The 21,237-nt window shown below is 40.8% G+C and overlaps 1 protein-coding gene and 1 pseudogene across 1 annotated transcript; both read right to left on the reverse strand.

Annotated features, from left to right (window-relative positions):
- The window catches only part of LOC102846304, a 6,961-nt pseudogene extending 2,320 nt beyond the window's left edge, over window positions 1-4,641 (reverse strand).
- A 247-nt stretch (window positions 4,642-4,888) lies between these two features.
- On the reverse strand, window positions 4,889-9,189 carry F11R (F11 receptor). The gene is made up of 10 exons (XM_006895544.1): window positions 9,167-9,189; window positions 7,232-7,419; window positions 6,954-7,061; window positions 6,577-6,723; window positions 6,105-6,307; window positions 5,858-5,960; window positions 5,617-5,724; window positions 5,388-5,400; window positions 5,049-5,097; window positions 4,889-4,924 (listed from the first exon to the last, which is right to left on the reverse strand). The coding sequence occupies exons 1-10, from the start codon at window positions 9,187-9,189 to the stop codon at window positions 4,889-4,891; spliced, it is 978 nt and encodes a 325-aa protein (XP_006895606.1).
- Between the last annotated feature and the right edge of the window lie 12,048 nt (window positions 9,190-21,237).

A 21,237-nucleotide genomic window follows, 5' to 3' on the forward strand; every position in this document is an offset into this window, starting at 1 on the left:
ATATTTATATATAAAATCCAAAGGCATGACACAACCTTACTGAAACTGAGGACCTGAAGCACTTGCTGCAGAAGATCATGGATGGTAGTCTTCAGTATGGATTGAAGTTCAATATCAGGAAAACAGACTTTCATCACTGGGACAATTGGCAGCACCGTGATGGATGGAAGAGATTGTTAACAATTACAGCTTGCACTGCTCCACAATCAACACTCTTGGCACCAGCAGTCAGGAAATCAAAAGAAGAATTGCACTGGGAAAATTGGCTGTCAGGGACCTCTCCAGAATACTAAGAAGCATCAATGTCAATCTAGAGACTAAGGTGCACATGATCCAGGCCATGGTCTTCAAAATTACTTGCTATGTATCAGAGAGCTGGACAATGACTAAGGATATTAGAGGAAGAATCAATGCTTTTGAGTTGCGGTGCTGAGTCTTGAACGTGCCATGGGCTGCCAAGAATACAAATAGTTCTGTCTTGGAGAGGGCGAAACCAAGTTTCTCCTTGGAGGCTAGGATTTTGAAGCTCTGTCTCACATACTTTGGGCACATGGCCAGGAGGGACTGGTCCTTGGAGAAGGACATCATGTTCAGAAGGATGGACAGACAGCGCTGGAGAGGAAGACGCCGGATGAGATAGATTGATACAGTAACTTGTGCAACGGAGTTAGGTGTTTCAGAGTCAGTGACACTGGCTTCAGAGCTGTTGTACACAGGGTCACTGTGAGCCACAGACAACTTGACGGCACATAACAATAAAGGCAGAAAACCTTGCACTCATTACCATTTTCATTTTGAAGATGAATGAGTTTATCATACCTGCTATCAAGGTCTTTTGACATCCTCATGCTGCAAGCAGAAGTCATTGTTCCTTCTAACTTCTGACCATCTAGAAGTGATATTACATGCCTTCAGTTTTTCATCTGGATCACTGAAAAAAAACAACGTATCCTTCATTCTAGAGGGTGGTACTCACAGACCCTCCATTTTCTAAAAACCTTCACACTTCACCGGGTTTCTTTCCATCATATAAATCTTATTTGGATGTCAGACTCAGATGAAGTTTGGTCACATTTCAGAAGGCTCAGATTTGCATCATTATTTTAAAGACCAAACATGCACTTCTACGTGTTTCTACAGAGAAAGCTAATTTCTCCAGCTACACCCCTCCCTCCATTCAGGATCATTGTGAGCATGATGCAGGCTGTCTTAACTAACCATCTCTCCCCATTTATTTTGAATCCCAGATCTACCACATGCCTGATGCTGGCTGCCTGAACTTGGACAAGTTTCTTAGAATTTCTACTCCATTTTCCCATCAGGGAAATAGAGGATATCATAGCATTAATTTTAAGTCACACACACACACACAGGAGTTTCCTTTCATGTTGAATTTTTGCAGTTTCAGAACCAAATCATAAAATGGAGAAGCTACAGAATTAAAGAAATATATTTTTTTAAATGTAAGTTCTACTTGAACATATCTCATGGAATATATTAGAATCCTCATTAAGAAAATAAGCTTAACCACATTTTATTTCACTTTTCTCTCTCTGGTTTTGATCTGCAGACCCTGTTAAGATAGGAACAATAAATAAATCCTTAACTCATTATTTGTGTGTGTGTGTGTGTGTGTGTGTGTACCGTCAAATCTGATCTGGTACAGGAGGAAACTGCCCCTCCTTCTCCATTTGAACCTGGTACCTCTGGGATTGCAGTGCAGCTTCTTGCCACTAGACCACCAGAGCTCCCTTTCATTTATTATTAACTTATTTTATCCCAGTTGGTTGAGGTGGCACTGAAAACTTTAATCTCCATGTAAAGTATTTCCATTCCCTTAAATTTCCCTTTACATATGGTGAATTCCTATTCAAGCACACATGAATGATTCATTAAATGAAAATGTAGCTATCAAATTTTATAAGAAGCTCTGGTGGTGTAGTGTGTAATATATCAGGCTGTTAAGTAGTTGCTCCACAGGAGAAAGATGTGCAATCTCCTCCAATAGATTTACAACCTTGGAAAATGAAGTCTTTATGAAGAAGAATCAACTCCACAAAGAGTATTGAATTTTATGGAAAGATGCCCTTAAACTCCTTTAAAAAAATTTATTTCTTTTCTTTTACTATGTTGTGAGTGTGTACCGTCAATTGCAATCTGACTGGTGCAGGAGGAGATTATCCCTCTTTCTCCAGCAATGCATCTGGTAGATTTGAACCGCATGCCTCCGGAATTGCAGTGCAACCCCTTGCCACTAGGCCACCAGAGCTACCAAGATTCCCTTAAACTCTTAATAAACCTATCAGCCATCGAAAGAGCATGGAAACAGCCCAATGTCTAATCACATTTGAATGGTCTGAGAAATTGTGGTACACTCACACAATGGAATACTATGCAGTACTCAGGAGCAACAATTTTGGAAAAGAACTACGTAACTTGGGAGAGACTGGAGACCATTATGCTGAGTGAATTGATACCGTCTCATAAGGACAAATATGGCATAAGACCATTACTGTAACATAGAAGGATAACTAGAAAAACATATATGGGGACCCAAAAGGGGAAAGGGTGAGAGTAAAGGGGTGAGGCTTGTAGAAGCAAAACCACAGGTTTGCACAATTTGGTGGGTAGAGGGAGAGGTTGAAGGAAATGAGAAGGATCTGGTGGGGACCTGAAAAGATAAGGTAATGATAGGTGTGGTCCAATGGTGATTAATTTTATAAATCATAATGCATGGGAATGATTGTATGAAACACAACATGAATAAAGAATAGTGTGAAACACACTATATACAAACTTGTAAGCAAACCAATATGAAATTTTTTTAAAGGTGTTTTTAAAAAAACAAAAAAGAAAACTATCAGACAGTTTTTATCTAAGTCATCCTGAGCCCCAATTCCTTTTCTCTTTAATGCACAATTTCAGAAGTTAAACAAAGTCAATGTGAAAAATAAACATTTATTACAAAAATTAAGTTTTGACATTCTAAAATGAAAGCAGACAATTTCCAGACTCAAAGGGCTGTTGTAAACTAGAGCCAAAAATTCCAAGACTTGCAATAATTGACTCAGCCTTATCACAAATGACCTAGAGTGAAGAATCACTCACCTCCAACTTACAAGGGCAATGAGTCACCTTTATTCCCCGTAGCTTCTCTTCACATAATCCCACCCTGTTCTCCAACCATGACATAGAAATAAAATACTTTAAAAATTTCCTTCTTTCTGAACCATTTCATAGTCTCTACTTTTGAAGCAAAATTAGATTTTATTTCCCTTTGGAAATTTTTTTTTATTAGTTATCCTTACTGGTGGATTCTCTATTTTCCTTTCAGATCTTGATAGTAAAAACAAATAAAAAATTCAATTAAGGGAGGGGAAGATAATGGTAACATATCACTAACCTCAACAGAAAAAAAAGAAGGAAAATCAAGCCAACAAGATTCCTGACATTTTCTCTTGCTATCTAATGTGTTCAGAGTTTAAAGCAGACAAGCCAACAGAAGGTTAAGGGCAAAAAAAGGGGTTGAAATGGGGAGAAAGGATTGTGTATTCCAGCATTCCCCCCTAAATAAACCTACTTCTTCAAATACCTTAAGAACATCCTTGCTTAAGGTTCTTTTCCCTATAGTATCAGAGAAACCCATCAAGGTACCTGTTTGGGCAGAAGCAGAGAGTAAGGCACCTTCTCCTCTGGCTTTATGGAATAGGCCCAGAAGAACTTTAAAATACAGCACTAGCTTCACCCTGGGTTCCCACCTCTAGCAAAAAGAAGGAGCCTTAGCCACTGAGGCTTATGAAGCTCTGCACTGAAACAGGAACCAGGAAGGGGCAGCACAGGGAGGAAGGATAGGAATCTGAGATCAGCCCCAGGTTGCTAGGAAGTCGAGCTTTGAAGTGTTTTCCGGTTTGTACAAGGAAAGGACCCAGGAATCCTCAGAGTTAATTTCTCCCCCATCCCACAACCAGAATCTTTGACAAACCAACTTTTTTTTATTTCCAGCAGTATCCAGGTACATACAGACATAAACACAATCTAATTGAAGAGCTAAGAAGCCCCTTAACACACACAATCTCATACACTCTCTCTCTCTCACACACACACACACACACACACACACACACCCTTCTAGATATATCTTTTATAGGTTTGTCCAATTGTCCCAGCCAATTGAAGGGTGCAGCCTTGAGCTACCAGATCCAGTTTTGTTTTCTTTAGATCAGTGGTCTTAAAACTTTTTCACTTCATGTTCCCTGAAAGTTTATATTCTCCATAGAATGCTCCCGTTTCTTCTATAGACATTTTCTGTGTCTGTCTGTCTGCGTTTATGAGGAAAATGGTGCAGGAGGATTCCAGTGGTACTTCCCATTGGGAGACAGACGAGAGCAGGCTCCAGATACAGAAGAGACATGATGCTGATCTCACCAAACAACCACTTCAGCAGCTCCAGCTGCCAATCCGCATTCTAGAGCAGTTCGGTACTGGAGGAAAGGGCTTAGACACCAGGCTTACGATCTCTGATATTCAGAGTCCACAACCCACCAAGTGGACCATGGGCACAGCATGCTCCTGGGAGCCCAGCCACTCTTGCGTAGAAGAGAGGAACCAAGTATCACTTAGGACTCTGACCTGATCCTGCATGGGACTAAGGACTATAAGTTAGACCCATGTCCCAGGGCACTCAGCAGGACAGGAAAGGGAGGGCAAGAAGAAGGAAGAGGCACATAACTCACTTTTTAAAAAATCTGCAATCTAAGGTAAAAGTGGGGCCCCAAATGGGGACTAGAGGACAAATAAGGCATCCTGTGAAACTATATACACCAGGGGCCAGGGCTTGATAGCACCTGGTAAAGCAAGCACAGAGGACAAGGGGTGAGCCAGGCCAGGGTCACACCAGGAATGATGAGGTCTGTCGGAACTCCCCCTGTGGAGATAAAACATTCAGTCACTCTGGGAATCTTTAGCTGGTAACGCCCAATATAAATCCATGGGAGAACCCCTCAATCCAGCTAGAAGTTCCTCTCCTTCTCCTAGCCAGATATACTCACTTCACTTCGAGCAGAGGGCTGGCTGTAAATCACCTTCTTACCGGAAGTCCTGTAGACAAGCCAGAAGAAACATGCTCAGTGGTCAAGCCCTTCCACTAACATATATTGGCCAAATCTACTGAAAGCTTTATGGGAAGCATGGACTGGTCGACAGGAAGTGTGGGAAGGGGAAATGCGGGAAAGCCCAGGGCCACAGAGGGCAGGGGGGAAACCCAGATGTTCTTCCCACCAGACTGGAAACCTCTATCTCCAACCTCCTCCCCTGAGCTCATTTCCACTTCAAACCATATACTTTCATGATGTCAACCTCTGACAGCCCCAGGGCAGCACCTCACTCACCCTTTCTTTGTTCCTGAAAGAGAAGAAATGGGATAATGAGTGTCAGCACGTGTAGCAAGATGAGGAGCACTTAGCACTTGATATATATTGGAGGGGTAAGTGGTGCAACTAGAGGAAACTCTGGAACTGAGGGCCACAGAATCTGTGTTCAAACTCAGATGATGTCCACGACCCACACCCTGGAATGTGAATGATACAAAGGGAAGCCTTTGAGGGCAAATATACTTACTCTCAAAATAGCCTCGGCTATAGGCAAACCAGATGCCAAAAATCAGGAGCCCAAGAAGAATGAGTGTTACCAGGACAGCTGCCACGATGCCTCCCACATTCAGCTCCGCTATAAGACACAAATGAGGCCAGGCATCGGTACTCAGGGTAACTGATACCACCACCACCACCAGGATGAAAGTCAGCTCTGCCCTCCATGCTCCCCGTGTCCAGAGCCTTGGGCTCAGCCCATTCTTACTTACCAGCTTCCATGTGCATAGTATCAGACTTCATGGCTGAGCCCACCCCATTATCTGCCTGACAGGAGTATTCTCCAGTATCAAAGGCTGACACAGGATCAAAGATCTGGAAGGTAGAAAACAAATGGGTTTCCTGCTTAAAGAAGCTAAGTGTCTCTCTTTTACGCCTCCTGACCCTAACACCAAGTTCATCTTCCTGCTGCTGTTTCCTAATCCCACCCTCTACCAATTACCCTCACTCCATCCATACCAGTTCTCCTGTATTTTGATTCAGAGTATAGGAAGAGTTGATGAAGGCCCGACTGCTCTTGGGGTCTGTAGGCACCTGTACCCCATCCTTGAACCAAGTGTAGTGAGAGGGTGGAGAACCATCTTTCTCGGAGCAAGTCAACACCGCTCGGTTCCCAATGGTGACAGAGGAGGGGATATTGACTGTAGGCTTGGATGGAGGCACTGGGGAGGGAGAGAAGGTGCTGAGCACAAGGGTCAGAAGGGCCACCGGCAGTCTAAGCAGCTAACTAAGATGACACATCATCCTCATTGCTGTTACCCTTCCAACTCCACCCTCAGCTTCCACCTGACCAGGGGCTCATCTCTTCTCCTTGGTGATGCTATGACTCTGAACATACCAACTACAGCAGTTGTCATCACTAGTAAGGTTTGAGGCATGAACTATAGAAGGAGCTAGTTCCAGGCACCCACAGAAGACGTATGGTACATACCAAGCACAACGAGCTCGACGGTGGCCTCCCCGTAGTTGTTGCCACCGTCCTCAGAGACCATACATGTATACGTCCCATTGTCTTTTCTGGTCACATACTTCCACCGAATGCCACTGTATAAAAATTCAACTCGATCTGCATAAGAAGCTACCAGGGAAAAGGAAGCAGGACAAGGACAGTGTAAGCTGGAAAGCTAAGAAAATGTGATGGTGAAGGTAGCACCCACGGTATGCACAGATCCTCTTCTCCTTCCCCTCTTTTCTCTCCCCAAGAAGGTTAAAGGGGTTTGAATGCCAGGCTGTGCCCCTTTTCTAAAACCCTGATCCCCACATCATCTCACCACAATTTACAGTCAAAAAGAGAGTGGAGAAACTCACCTGTGATCTTGCTGTTATAGCAGACAAGGCTGGTGGTGTCGCCATGAACAAACTTCCACTCCACACGGGGAGAGGAAAAGCCCGAGTAGGAACAGTACAATGTGGTAGCTACAAACAGGATCAAAATGAGTAGAAGGGACAGCAGCAAATGGTAAATAAAGATGGAGCAGCAGCCCCCAACCCCCAAAACTAACCACACTGGGCTGGTTAGTCTCTAGGCCCCGGGGGACTGGCACCTGTCCACTCTCATACCCACCCCAGTACCCTTTCCAACTCACGGTTATTCTCGGGAACTCTGACTACAGGTTGAGGAGTAGAGACTGTCCCGGTGCTGCATACCAGGGGGCCTGTGCAAAAGAGAGGTAGGCCCATCAGGAACAGACAGAGAAGTGTATGGAAAGGGAAGGACAAACTTGCTGGGTGGGGATCTGAAGCCTGGACTCTCTCAGCTTTTCCAGGCTGAGTTCTAAGGGAGAGGGATTCATGAGATCCAAGATCCTCCTGGGCTCACTACTATCCTAAGTATCTTCTGAAATGCTTTCTGCTGCAATGGCACCTCAAAGCATCTTTTATCAGTAGAAATACAATCTTTTATTTGACAAATACAATTCCTTTCATGTCTCTTTTTTTTTTTCTCTGCGATTCCACCTAATGAGATTCCTACTTATCCAGGGCAGCTTCCAAAATGACATTTCATGGCTGAGAGAAAGCTCCTAAACAATAATTGAAGCCTCTTTGTCGAACAATCGTGGAAGGAAGTCAGCAAAGCTGGCAAAGGAGGGAAGGAAAGGAGGAACGGCAAGGAGAATAATAAAATCATTCAGCATTTGTATAACGTGTGCATTAAAAAGTTTTCTCATACATTACATTGTTTGATCCCTAAAACAAGCATGATGGGTCATCAGGACATTTTATCATAATTTTACACAACGATAAGAAATTAAGAACATGCCCAAGATCATACAGCTGGTCCTGAGATGAAATTAGGACTAGCACTGAGCTCAGATCATTTCATTAAACTATTCCATTGGCAAATGGAGAAAGGTAAAGAAAAAAAAGGTACACATGAAAAAAGGGAGTGAGACGTGGAAAGGCTAGTTAACATGGGAGGGGGACAGATGCAGTGGAAGTCAAAATACAGGCCCAGATTAAGAAACAGTGATGGCATTCTGGGATAGCATGATATAACTGCTGCTATAAAATTATACTCAGACAATTACACTCTCCTTCATGTTTTCAAAGATTCAATTAATGAAGTATGGTTTTATTTGATTTTTAAGTCAGAGCTCTAGCTTCCTTGGATAGATGCATAGATTTGTGTCACACAAGTATATGTAAATATGCAAGCAACAGTTTTCCTTTTTAAAATTGCTCATGTAACTTTAAATATGGTTTCCTGACTTTCGAGACTCCTCTTTCTTGTTTGAAACACAAGAGTTTATACTAAATGTTCTCTAACATCCTTTAGATTCTTTTCTTTCTTTTTCAGCCGCAAATGTTTAGAATATATTTATTTAAATTTTACACTGTGAACTAGTCTGGACAAGTATTTTCTCTCATTTTATGGGTGAGAAAACTACAGATCTCAAAGGTTAAGGAAGGTCTAAAGTTTCATAGCTAGGAAACAAATAACAGAGCTAAGATAAACAAAAATTTACTTATCTCCTACATCTATCAAACCATTCTCCTTGGAGGCAAAGAAGATAAAGCTTTGTCTCATACTTCAGGCATGTTGCTAAAAGAGGCTATCTCTTGGAGAGGGACATCATGCTTAGAAATGCGGAAAGTTAACAAAAAAGAGAAAGATCCTCAAAGAAATGGATTAACACAGTGACTGTAGCAATGAGCTCAGTGTATCAGAGATGATGAGGATGACACAGAATAGGACAGGGCTCAGATCTGTTGTTCATAAGGTGGCTATGGGTTGTACTTGACTAGACGGCACATGACAACCCTAGCAACAACCAACTTCTGCAGTCTGAAATTGACCAAACATGCATTAGTAATAATTGGTGACTGGAATGCAAAAGTTTGAGACAAAGCCGAGTAACGGTTGTTGGCAATTATGAACTCAGGGACAGAAATAAGGCTAGAGATTGAATGACTGAATGTTGTACATTCAATGATTTACTCATCATAAATACTTTCTGTAAGAAACACAGATGTTAAAAAAAAAAGCAGAGATGGTGACTGACTATACATAAGGACTTCACCTGATGGACTGTAGAGAAATCATATTTACTACATCATTGGAAAAAATCATTGGAGAAACTCAGTAATAGCAGTCAAAACTCAGCCTGGTGCTGACTGTGGAACAGACTTGCACTCATGTGAAAGTTCAAATTGTAATTTAAGAAAATTAAAACAAGAACACAAGAACAAAAATACAACCATGAGTCTATCCCACAAAAATTTAAAAATCATCTCAAGACTACATTTGAGGCATTGAACATTAATGATTGAAAACCAGATGAGTGTGGGATGTCATCAAATTTATCATCCCATGGGAGAGCGAAAGGTCACTGTAGAGTCAGAGGAGGAAGAAAAGGCAAAAGGTAGAGATACTGAAGTAAAGGAGATGAAAAGATGAAAAGAAGATTTCAGCTTGAGAAGACAAAGCAAAATATTATGATGGAATGTGAAAAGAGCTGGTGTTGGAGAATAAAAAGGGAAGGACCCTCTCAGCATTTCTACTTTCTCAGCATGTCTACAGTCATTCTAAAGAGCTGAAAAATAAATTCAACTCTTGGGTTGCAAAACTGAGAGACGCTATAGGGAAAATGTTGAACGATCGATCCAAGAAGCATCTAGAAAAGATGAAGGGAATACACAGTCACTGTATCAAAAAGAACTGGTTGTCACTGCAATATTTCAGGAAGTAGCATATGATAAAGAGCCAATGGTGATGAGGGAGGAAGTTCAAGCTGCACTGAAGGTATTGGCAAGAAATAAAGCCCCCAGAAAATGATGGAATACTAAAACGACATGTTTCAACTAACATATGCAACTCTGGACTTGCTCAAAGTCTATGCCAGGAAATTTGGAATACAGCTACCAACTGACTGGAAGAGATCCATATTTGATCCCATTCCCTAGAAAGGTGATCTGACAGAATGTGAAAGTTATCAATCAACATCACATACAAGCAAAATGAGTTGTCCTCCAATCCTGATGCCACATTCCTCCTCTCAAATGTCCAGCCTCCCAAATGATCTGTTGTACATGCAGATTGAAAAGGTACAGAGACAGGAAGCATCCCCAAAGCATTCTTTTCCTGAATTTGAGCCATATGGTGTTTCTTTGCTCTGTTCTGATGACTGCCTTCTAGTAGAAGTATAAAACTGGAGGAAGACTCACCAACAACCTGTGTTATGCAGATGACACAACCTTGCTTAGGTGAAAGTGAGGAGGGCCTGAAGCTTTTGCTGCAGAGGGTTAAGGACTGTAGTCTGCGATACGAATTGAAGCTCAACATCAAGAAAATAAAGATTGTCACCACTGTGCCAATAAGCAGCATCATGATAGATGAAGAAGAGATTGAGATTGCTAACAATTTTAGTTTGTTTGGTTCCACAATCAACAGTCTTGGCACCAGCCATCAGGAAATCAAAAGATAAATTGCATTAGGAAAATCTGCTGTTATGGACCTTTCCAGAGCACTAAAGAGCAACAGTGTCAGTCTAGAGACTAAAGTACACCTGATCTTTGCAGTTACTTTTTATGCATCAGAGAACTAGATAGTGACCAAAGATGACAGAAGAATTGATGTCTTTGAGTTGTGGTGCTGGAGAAGAGTATTGAACTTACCATGGACTGCCAAAAGAACCAGTCTATCCTAGAGAAAGTAAAACCAAGCTGATCCTTAGAGGCAAGGATTTTGAGGCCATCTTACATACTGTAGGTGAGTTGCCCAGAGGGAATAGTGCTTGGAGAAGGATGTCATACTTGGAAGGATGAAGAGACAGCACAGAAGGGGAAGACTTCAGATGAGATGGATTGACACAATAACTGGAGTAATGAGGGTATGTCAGAGATTGTAAGTATGTGAGATTGGCTCAGGATACAGCATGGTTCAGAACTATTGTGCATAGGGTCACTATGAGTCGTAGTCAATTTGACAGCCATAATAACAACACCATAAGCAAAATATTGCTGAAAATCATCTAAAAATGGCTAGAACAGTTTCTTGACAGAGAACTACCAAGAAGAGGCCATGGCACCAGAGATATCACTGTTGATGTGAGATGAATCATGACTGAAAGCAGAGAAAAACAGAACAATGTCTGTGTTTTATTGACTATACAAAGATATTTGGCTGTGTGGATCATAACTATGGTTAATATTGACACGAATAGGAACTCCAGAACACTTACCTATGCTTATACAAAATCTATACCTAGACCAAGAAGCTGTTGTCAGAACAAAGCAAGGGAGCACTGTGTAGTTTAAAATCAAGAAAGGTGTACATCAAGGCTGTTTCCTTTTACCCTACATATTCAATCTATATGCTGAACAAATCATTAGAGAAGCTGGACTTTATGAAAAAGAATGCAACATCAGGATGGAAGAAGACTTATTAACAACCTGTGTTATACAGATGACACACGCTTGCTGAAAGTGAGGAAGTAAAAGCTGAGGTACTTGCTGCTGAAAATCAAGGATTACAGCCTTCAATATGGATTACACTTCAACATCGAGAAAACAAAATCCTCATCACTGGGCCAACAGGCAACATCATAATAGATGGGGAAAGATTGAAACTATCAATGATTTCATCTCACTTGGATCTATAATCAATATCCTTGATACCAGCAGTCAGGAGAACAGGAAATGTACACCATTGGGCAAGTCTGCTGTCAGGGACCGCTCCAAAGTTCTGAGGACAATGATGTCAGTTTAAAGACAAAGGTGCACCTAATTCCACCATGGTTTTTCCAATCACTTGTTATGCATCAGAAAACTGGTCAATGAATAAGGATGACAGGAGAAGAATCAATGCCTCTGAGTTGTGGTGTTAGAAAAATATTGAATATTACATGGACTGCTAAAAGAACAAACAGATATACTTTGTAGAAGGTTCAAAGTACTCCTTTGGAGGCAATCATAGTGAAGTTTCGTCTCACATATTTTGGGTATGTTGCTGTATCACTGAGTAAAAATCAACCTGTAGCTGACCCTCCAGTAGGTTTTAGAGGCAGTCAACTGCACAGTAGGAGGCTGCCCATCTTCTCCAGTGAAATAGTTGGAAGATTCAAACTGCACACCTTTGCACTGCCACTGTAATTCCTTACCACTAATACACCAGGTAGAGATATGGTTGCAAAGGTATGGAGAAAAGACACATTCTTGACACACTCCTTTCTTGACATTGAACCATGCCATGTTCCCTTGCTCTGTTCATACAACAGCTACCTGGTCTAGGTATAAGTTTCCCATGAGCACAATCAAGTGTTCTGGGATTCCCATTCTTCTAAATGTTAGCTATAATTTGCTGTGGCTCCACAAAGTCAAATGCCTCTGCATAGTCAATAAAACACAGACAGAAATCCTTCTGGTACTCTCTGCTTTAAGCCAAGATTCAGGAAGAAGAATGTGGCATCAGAATCAGAGAAAGACTCATCAACAACCTGTGTTATGCAGATGGCACAACAATATGGGCTGCAACTCAACATCAAGAAAACAAAGATTCCCACCACCAGACCAATTGGCAGTATCAAAATAGATCAGAAAAAGTGGAGGTTGTTAACAATTTCATCTTGCTTGGATCCACAATCAACACTCTTGGTACCAGCAGTCAGGAGATCAAAAGTATGGTGTCAGGGAACTCTCCAGAGTGCTAAGAACAGCGATGACAGTCTGGAGATGATCCAGGCCATCATCTTCTCAATTGCTTGCTATGCATCTGAGAACTGGACAATGACTAAAGATGACAGAAGAGGAATCTATGCCTTTGAGTTGAGGTTCGGGAGAAGAGTATTGAACATTTCATGGAATGCCAAGAGAACAAACAGGTCCATCCTGGAGAGGGTGAAATCAGATTGCTCCTTGGAGGCAAGATTGTGATGCTCTATCTCACATACTTTGGCTGTGTGGTCAAGAGGGACCAGTCCTTGGAAAAGGACATCATGTTTGGAAGGGTGGAGGTTTAGAGCAGCAGAGGAAGACCCTAGATGAGACGAACTGACATAGTGACTGTGACAATGAGAGCAATGTGCCAGAGACAGTGAGATTGGATCAGGAGCTACTGTTCTCAGGGTCACTATGAGTCACAGTTGACTCATAACAACAAGAAGTCACCAGAGTTCCCTAAAGCATGTTGTTGTTGTTAGGTCCCAGCAAGTCAATTAAGACTCATAATGAGCATATGAACAACAGATCTGAACTCTGTCCTATCCTGTGCCATCCTCACACTTCCTGACACACTTGAGCTCATTGCAGCAGTCACTGTCAATCCATCTGGCTGAGGGTCTTCCTCTCCTTCACCAACCCTCCACCTTTCCAAGCATGATGCTCTTCTCCAAATTAAGAAAGATGTATATCGGGGTTGTATCTCTCACCATATCTATTCAGTCAGTATGCTGAGCAAATTTTTTGAGAAGCTGGACTCTATGAAGAAGAATGTGGCCTCAGGATCAGAGGAAGACTCTTGAAGGAAGACTGCCTTCAATATGCAGATGGCACAACCTTGCTTGCTGAAAGTGAGCAGGCCTTGAAGAAAGTGCTGCAGAAGATCAAAGAATACACCTTCCATATGGATGGCATCTCAACATCATCAAGAAAACAAAAATTCTCACCACTGGACAGTTAGACAGCATCATGATCAATAGAGAAAAGATTAAAATTGTCAATTATTTCATCTTAGGTGGATCCACAATCAATACCCTTCGTACCAGCAGTCAGGGACGTACGTCTCCAGATTATTGAGGCACCGTGATGTCAGTTTGAGATCTAAGGTGCATCTGATTCAGACTATAGTTTTTCCAAATACTTGCTATGCATCTGAGAGCTGTACAATGACTAAGGATGACATAAGAATTGATGCCTTTGAACTGTGGTGTTGGAGAAGAGTGCTGAACATCCTGTCTGTCTTTGTTCCCATCCCCAAGAAAGGTGATCCAACACAATATGTAATCTATTGAGCAATATCATTAATATCACACACAAGCAAAATACTGCTGAAGATCATTTAAAAACAGGTAGAATGGTACATTAGATAGAGAACTGCCATAAGTTTAAGCAGGACTTAGATCACACCACCAGGGATATTATAGCTGATGTCAGATGGATACTGTTTGAAAGTAAAGAGTACCAGAAGAATGTTTATTAATGCTTTATTAACTATGCACAAGCATTTGACTGTGTGGATCATAACAAGTTATGGCTAACATTGAGAAAAATGGACATCCTAGAAAACTTAAATGTGCTCATGTGAAACCTATACCTAGACCAGGAGGCTGTTGTGCAAACAGAGCAAGGAAACACTGTTGTTCATTGTTAGGAGTCATCGAGTATGACTCATAGTGACCCTATCAACAAAAGATCTGAACCCTGTTCTATCCTGTGCCATCCTCATACTTCCTGACACACAAGAGGCCATTGCAGCAGTCACCTTTGAGCTGTGGTATTAGGGAAGAGCACTGAACATCTCATGGACAGCCAAGAAAACAAATATATCTTGGAGAGGGTGCAGTCAGAGGGCTCTTTGGAGGCAAGAATAATGAGGCTTCACCTCACATACTTTGGGCATGTTGATAGGAGGGGCTATTCCTTGGAGAATGACAAGATGCTGGGAAAGGTGGAGGGTCGGCAAAGGAGAGGAAGACCCTCAACCAGATGGACTTGACACAGTAACTGCTGCAATGGGCTCTTGTGTATCAGTAAGGAAACACGACATGGTTTAAAATTAAAAAGGGGTGTGTCAGGTATTTTAGGAGAGGCTATACATAAGAGAAGGATATCATGCTTGGAAAGGTGGAGAGTCAGCAAAGGAGAGGAAGATGCAGCAAGGTGGACTGATGTCATGACTGTGGTAATGGGATCAAGTGTTTTGGGGATTACGAGGATGGCACAGGATAAGACTTCAGATCTGTTGTTCACATTATAAATCATACTCAACTTGAGGGCAACTACCAACAACAGAGCAGGAAAAAGAAGTCTTGGGCAAAATTATTGGCAACACCCAACCTTGAAGGGGGCCCACTGGAAGCAGGTTTTCCTACTAAAAAAGACAAAGGAGATGGCGCAGATTGATTAGTATCTGATATTTTGCCAGTCGTGCTTGCTGGTGTGACCAGTTGGTTCTCTGGTGTGTTTGCAAATTGAAGGCTGCAAAAATGAGATCTGCAAATTTCAAATCATTGTTAAACTAGAAGGAAATGGTGATATCCTAGAGAGGAGAGGAAATAGGCTTCCATCTGAGTTTCTTGAAGAAAACAGTACAGGAAAACACACTAACCCCTGGGGGAAAGTGAAAACATGTCCTTCAGAATTCCAAAGACACAACAAAAACATCACAACACATAAACAATAGAGAAACAGTGGCTCGTCCAATGAAAATGACAAAGGGAGTGGGAGTGTAACAAGTAAGGAAAAGTGGAAGAACAGAATATATTAAAGATAATTCACGAACTAGAGGAAAACATGGGTGAAGAGCTAACTTAGATAAAGGAAGCAATGCAAAACAAAATGAAGATCTGAACGCAAAGATATTGCAATTGAAAAGGATAATCACTGAAAAAAGGAATAAAATTAGACTTATCAGGAAATGTAATTACACAGAAGAACTTAGAGAAAAGACGAACTCAGCAATTAGAGAAATAAGATCAGATAAAGATAAAATCAGACACTGAAGAACAACAAGAAGCTCAACAAGTCTGATCATAGTTTAGAAGGATTATGGGACAACATGAAACCTAACACACACATCACAGAAATTTCAGGATAAAGAGAGACAGGGATAGAAAGAATATGTTTCTTAAGAAAATTTTCTCAATTCAATGAAGAGAATGTAGATCTATCTGTAAATCCAAGAAGCTCAGACAAAATAAACCCAAAGTGAGCTACCCAGAGATATAGTGCAGTTTTTGTTAGTGCCACTGAGCTGAAAATCATTCACAGCTGTTAGGCTCTGAAAATTAAAGATAAAGAGAAAACAAATCAAAACTTTCAACTAAGAATATTATATACCCAGTGGGAACTATTCTTCAAGAATGAGGGTGAAATATTCTCAGATAAACAGAAGTGGAGAGTTCATATCCACTAAGCCTATCCTACTCAAAAAAAGGGGAAGGCGGGAGAATTCTTCAAAGTTATCCCTAAAAAGAAAGATCTCTAACAATGGGAAATCCAAGTATAAGATTTAGTAATAATATTCATATTTGGTAATAATAAATATTTGTCCTTTATGCTTTAAAATATCAAATATACAAAAAGCAAGGATAAAATTATGTTACAGGGCACATAAAATAAAAGACATAATCACTGTCCTTCATCATCTTTCAAACATGGGGACAAAACACATCCTTGTGGCTCAACTTTCAATCAACTGATAGACAGGCCTATAAAATGATCTACAATACCAGGGACACACTCGCTTCTTAGAATAACCAACTTGTTGCTGTTATTACGTGCCTTCGAATTGACTACAACTCATAGCGACCCTGTGAACAATGGCTCTGAACCATGCTTCTTGTTGTACGTATAAGTTTTGCATGAGCACAATCAGATGTTCTGGGATTCCCATTCTTTCCAATGTTAGCCACAATTTGTTGTGATCCACACAGTCAAATGTTGGTTGTATATGTATTTGATAGTTAAATCTTGATTAATTGATCCCTTTATCACCATACGATGTCCATCTTTACCTCTCTGACAGATTTTGTCTTAAAATATACTTTATCTGAGAAAAGATAGCTTACCTTAGCTTTCTTTTATTATTTGCATAAATATTTTCCCTACCCTTTCATTTTCAACTATTTATGTCTAAGTTTAAGGTATGTCTCTATTCACAACATATAGTTAGATCATGGAGGTTTAGCCTGCTTGTTTTTATTTTTTTTTTTATTCTGCCATTTTGGGAAGAGAGAGAGAGAGAGTGTGTGTGCGTGTATGAATTTGTGTTAAGCCTCTTTGTCCTTTAATACTGTTTGCTTTGTGTTTCGTTGGTTTATTGTATGAACCTTTTGTTTCTTTTGTGTATGTGTGTGTGTATTTCCTCCTTCTTCTTAGTGGTTACTAAGGATATATTTAAGAGTGTGTATTTATAGCATTCCAGGGTAAATTGGTACTAACATAATTCCAATAACATATAAGAAACTCTATCTATACCACTCCTCCACCCCACTTCCCCTTTGCTATTATCAATAACTTTGTCTTTGTCAAATTCCCTGGCTTTTAAAAACTGTTATTTGACTGAAAGTTTACAAACCAAATTGGTTTTTCCTTCAATCATTTATACACATAATTGGTTTATAACTTTAATTATAATGACCACAATGTAATGGTATTTTCCTCACTTCCTCCCTGAAATTCTCATTTCAATTAGTTCTTTTCTATTCTACCCCTTCATACTTTCAAACTTTTATCCTTGGACAAATACTGCTCTTTTGACTTTATCTGTTGTTATTATTGTTATAATAGGTGCCATCAAGTCACCTGAGACTCATAGCGAGCCTACGTACAACAGCCCTAAACTCTGCCCTATCCTGTGCCAATCTCACCATCTCTGACATCCCTATACCCCCATTACCACAGTCACTGAATCAATCCATCTCATCAAGGGTCTTCCTCTCCTGCACTGTCCCTCCACCCTCCCAAGCATGACATCCCTCTCCAAGGACTGGTCCCTTATCTAGATCCATATTTATCCCCATTCCAAAGAAAGGAGATCTGACAGAGTGCAGAAATTATCGAACAATGTCATTACTATCACATGCAAGCAAAATCCTATTGAAGATTATCCAAAAATGACTGGAACAGTACATCAACAGAAAATTACCAGAAATACAAGCTGGCTTTAGACGAGGCTGTGACATTAGGGACACTATAGACAATGTCAGATGGATCTTAGCTGAAAGCAGAGAGTACCAGGGGAATATCTATTGACTATGCAAAAGCATTTGACAGTGTGGATCACAACAAATTATGGCTAATATTGTTAAGAACGGTAATCTCAGAGCACTTAATTGTGCTCATATGAAACCTATACCTGGATCAGGTCTAGGGTCTTTAACACTTGCAAGTGACCATCGAAGGAACAACTGATCTCTATTCAGTTAGAACAACAGAGGAAAAAGGAAAGTCACGAACAGAGGGAGGATATGGAATGTGTGGTTAATTCCCTACATGAATAATTGTCTCTGTTAACTGAAGACTTGGAAAACTGGATTATGCCAGGCTATCATTGTTGTTGTTGTTATGTGCCGTCGAGTCGCCTGCGACTCATAGCGACCCTATGTACAACAGCCCTAAACTCTGCTCTGTCCTGTGCCAATCACACCGTCTCTGATACTCCCATCCCAATTATCCCAGTCACTGAATCAATCCACCTCATAGAGGGCCTTCCCCTCCTGCACTGTCCCTCCACCCTCCCAAGCATGATGTCCCTCTCCAAGGACCGGTCTCTCCTCACTACATGTCCGAAGTAAGTTAGACGGAGCCTCAGAATCCTTGCCTCCAAGGAGCCACCCTGTTTAACCCTCTCCAAGACAAATCTATTTGTTTTCCTAGCAGTCCATGGTATTCTCAGGACTCTTCTCCAGCACCACAGCTCAAAGGCATCAGTTCTCCTTCTATCCTCCTTGGTCATTGTCCAACTCTCTGATGCATAACAGGTGATTGCGAAGACTGTGGCCTGTATCAGACGCACCTTAGTCTCCAGAGAGACACCATTGCTCTTCAGCACTTTGGAGAGGTCCCTAACAGCAGACTTTCCCATGGCAATGCGCCTTTTAATTTCCTGGCTGCTGGTGCCAAGACTGTTGACTATGGAGCCAAGCAGACTAAAGCTGTGTACAATCTCAATCTCTTCACCATCCATCCTGATGCTGCCGATTGGTCCAGTGATGAGAATCTTTGTCTTTTTGAAAATAATCAAAGACTTTACAGAAGAATTAGAATGAAAAAGAGGAGAAACAAGAACAGAATTTCAAGTTCTCATGAACTCTAGACTTTCTAGAGCATTGGAGCGTGGATGAACCCCTAATATTATTTTTTGCAATAATTTTTAAGCCTTCAACAAAAAATATCCCCTGAAGTCATCCTGAAACTGGACAACAATCTGACTCAAGTAGTAAAAAGGTCTATCTTATACATTATCTTAAGTGCTAACATAGTGGCACAGTCTGTGGAAGTTGAACTTGTTAACCCAAAGTTTCTCTGGACGTTTGAATCCACCTGGGGCTCTGTGGGAGAAGGATGGGCTATCTCCTTCTGTGTGATTTACAGCCTCTGAAAACCTGCTGGAGTCAGGCATCAGTAGGTTCCAATATGATGTCAACAAGTTGAGTTATTTAGAAATGTGAGATCACAATGCAAAGAACAACTTGTTAGATAGAAGAACCTTAAAGGGCAGTGAATTCATGTAAATGAGACAGGAACAAATCAGAAAAGGAGGGAGAAAATAGTTGCGCTAATCAAGGAATGTAATTGGTGTCACTAAATTTTACATGTAGAAACTGTTGAACTGGTATATGATTAGCTATGTATTTTCTGAACAACAGCAATTAAATAATTTAGGGAGAAAAAACCCAAAAATATCACAAGATATGTATATGAAATTTCATAATAGAAATATCATAGTAGCCAAAAAAGGAAACAACCTACATTTCCATTACCTGTTAAATGAGTAAATATAATGTGGTATACTAATACAATTCACCATTTATCTTCAATTTTTATTGGTGTGCTAGCTTCTGGTGCTGTTCTGATACCATTAATATTTCAAATATCCATGGTGGACAATTTTCAGCAGCACTTCCAAATTAAAACAAGAAAACTAAGAAGAAAGGTCTGGAAATCTTCTTTCAAAAGCTAGCCAATGAAAGCCCTCTAAGTCACAAAAGAATAAATATAGACCTAGCAGATGAGCCCATAACTCAGTATGCACTTAAAATACACAATGGCCACGACAATGGACTTGAACTTGCTAATGATCATGCAGAAGGCACAAGACCACACAGTGTTTAGTTCTATCATACACAGGGTAGCTATGAATTAAAAACTAACTCCAGGTCAACTAACAATATCCATAGAATAGAAAATTATTTGGTCATGAAAAGGAATAAAGCACTGACAGAGGCTAGCACATAAATGCATCTTGAAAATAAGTGAAAAAAGAAAGATAAAGGTGGGGAGAGGGTAGGTAGGGAGACAAGTGCAACAATGAATGACTGGGGAAAAAAGATATAATAGATACATATAAGATTCCATATGTGATATGTTGGGGTCAGATCCATTGAAGTAGAAAGTGGATCAGTGGTTGCCTAAAGTTGTTGCTGTGTGCCATCGAGTCAGAATTGACTCACAGCTGATCCTCCAGCAGGTTTTCAGAAGCAGTAAATCTCATTGAAGGAGATTGCCCATCCTTCTTCCTCAGGGCAGCTGGTGGATTCGAACCACATGCCTTTGGGATTACAGTGCAGCTTCTTACTATTAAATCACCAGAGCAGAGCTCCCCAAATAAATAATAGATTTTTCTCATTAAATTAAAATCTAAGCTTTGAAAGAAAGACTCACTCACTCCCATCAAGTCAGTACTTAATCTTAGTGTTGACCCTGCAGAAGGCTATCAGAGGCTACAAATTACATGGGAGGAGACAGCCCATCTTTCTCCCTGAGCCACTGGTGGATATAGATTACCAAAAACGCATTGCCTTCAGGTTAGGAGAACAACTCCCTATGAACTGTGCACCACCAGAGCTCTATTGAAAGAATCACAAACACACACACACACAACCCCAAAACCACATACAAATTATTTGATCATTTCTCTATCTCTTCTAACTTTGACTGAGGTGAAGTTCTTTTTTTCTTTTTAACCCAATCAGATCATCACAACTAAGGAGTCAGACATTTCACCACACTACACACATTTCGAGCCTTATGCACATTCCTCTTCTCAATAATCCTGATTACAGTCTTTAAAATGTTGCACTGCTAACCAAAAGGCCTCATGTCTGCAGTAGTTCAGAGGGATAAAGATAGGTAGCCTCCTCCTATTGTGATTTACAGCCTTGGGCACTGAAGGGGGGTTGCTGTGAATTCGAAGTTTCAATGGTCGTAAATG

The sequence above is a fragment of the Elephantulus edwardii genome, unplaced genomic scaffold, assembly GCF_000299155.1.
Source record: "Elephantulus edwardii isolate Elephantulus edwardi_28Jun2011 unplaced genomic scaffold, EleEdw1.0 scaffold00168, whole genome shotgun sequence".
In the NCBI taxonomy this organism is placed as follows: Eukaryota; Metazoa; Chordata; class Mammalia; order Macroscelidea; family Macroscelididae; genus Elephantulus; species Elephantulus edwardii.

Bases quoted from the DNA above. Each gene is read 5' to 3' on its own strand.
- F11R (XM_006895544.1), bottom strand. From the start codon at position 9,189: ATGATTTCTCTACAGTCCATCAG. The intron at 7,420-9,166 runs GTGAAGTCCTTA...CCTCTCCCTTAG, and splicing joins ATTTCTCTACAGTCCATCAG to AACTCAGCCTGGAAAAGCTG. The intron at 6,724-6,953 runs GTGAGTTTCTCC...TTTCCCTGGTAG, and splicing joins CTATAACAGCAAGATCACAG to CTTCTTATGCAGATCGAGTT.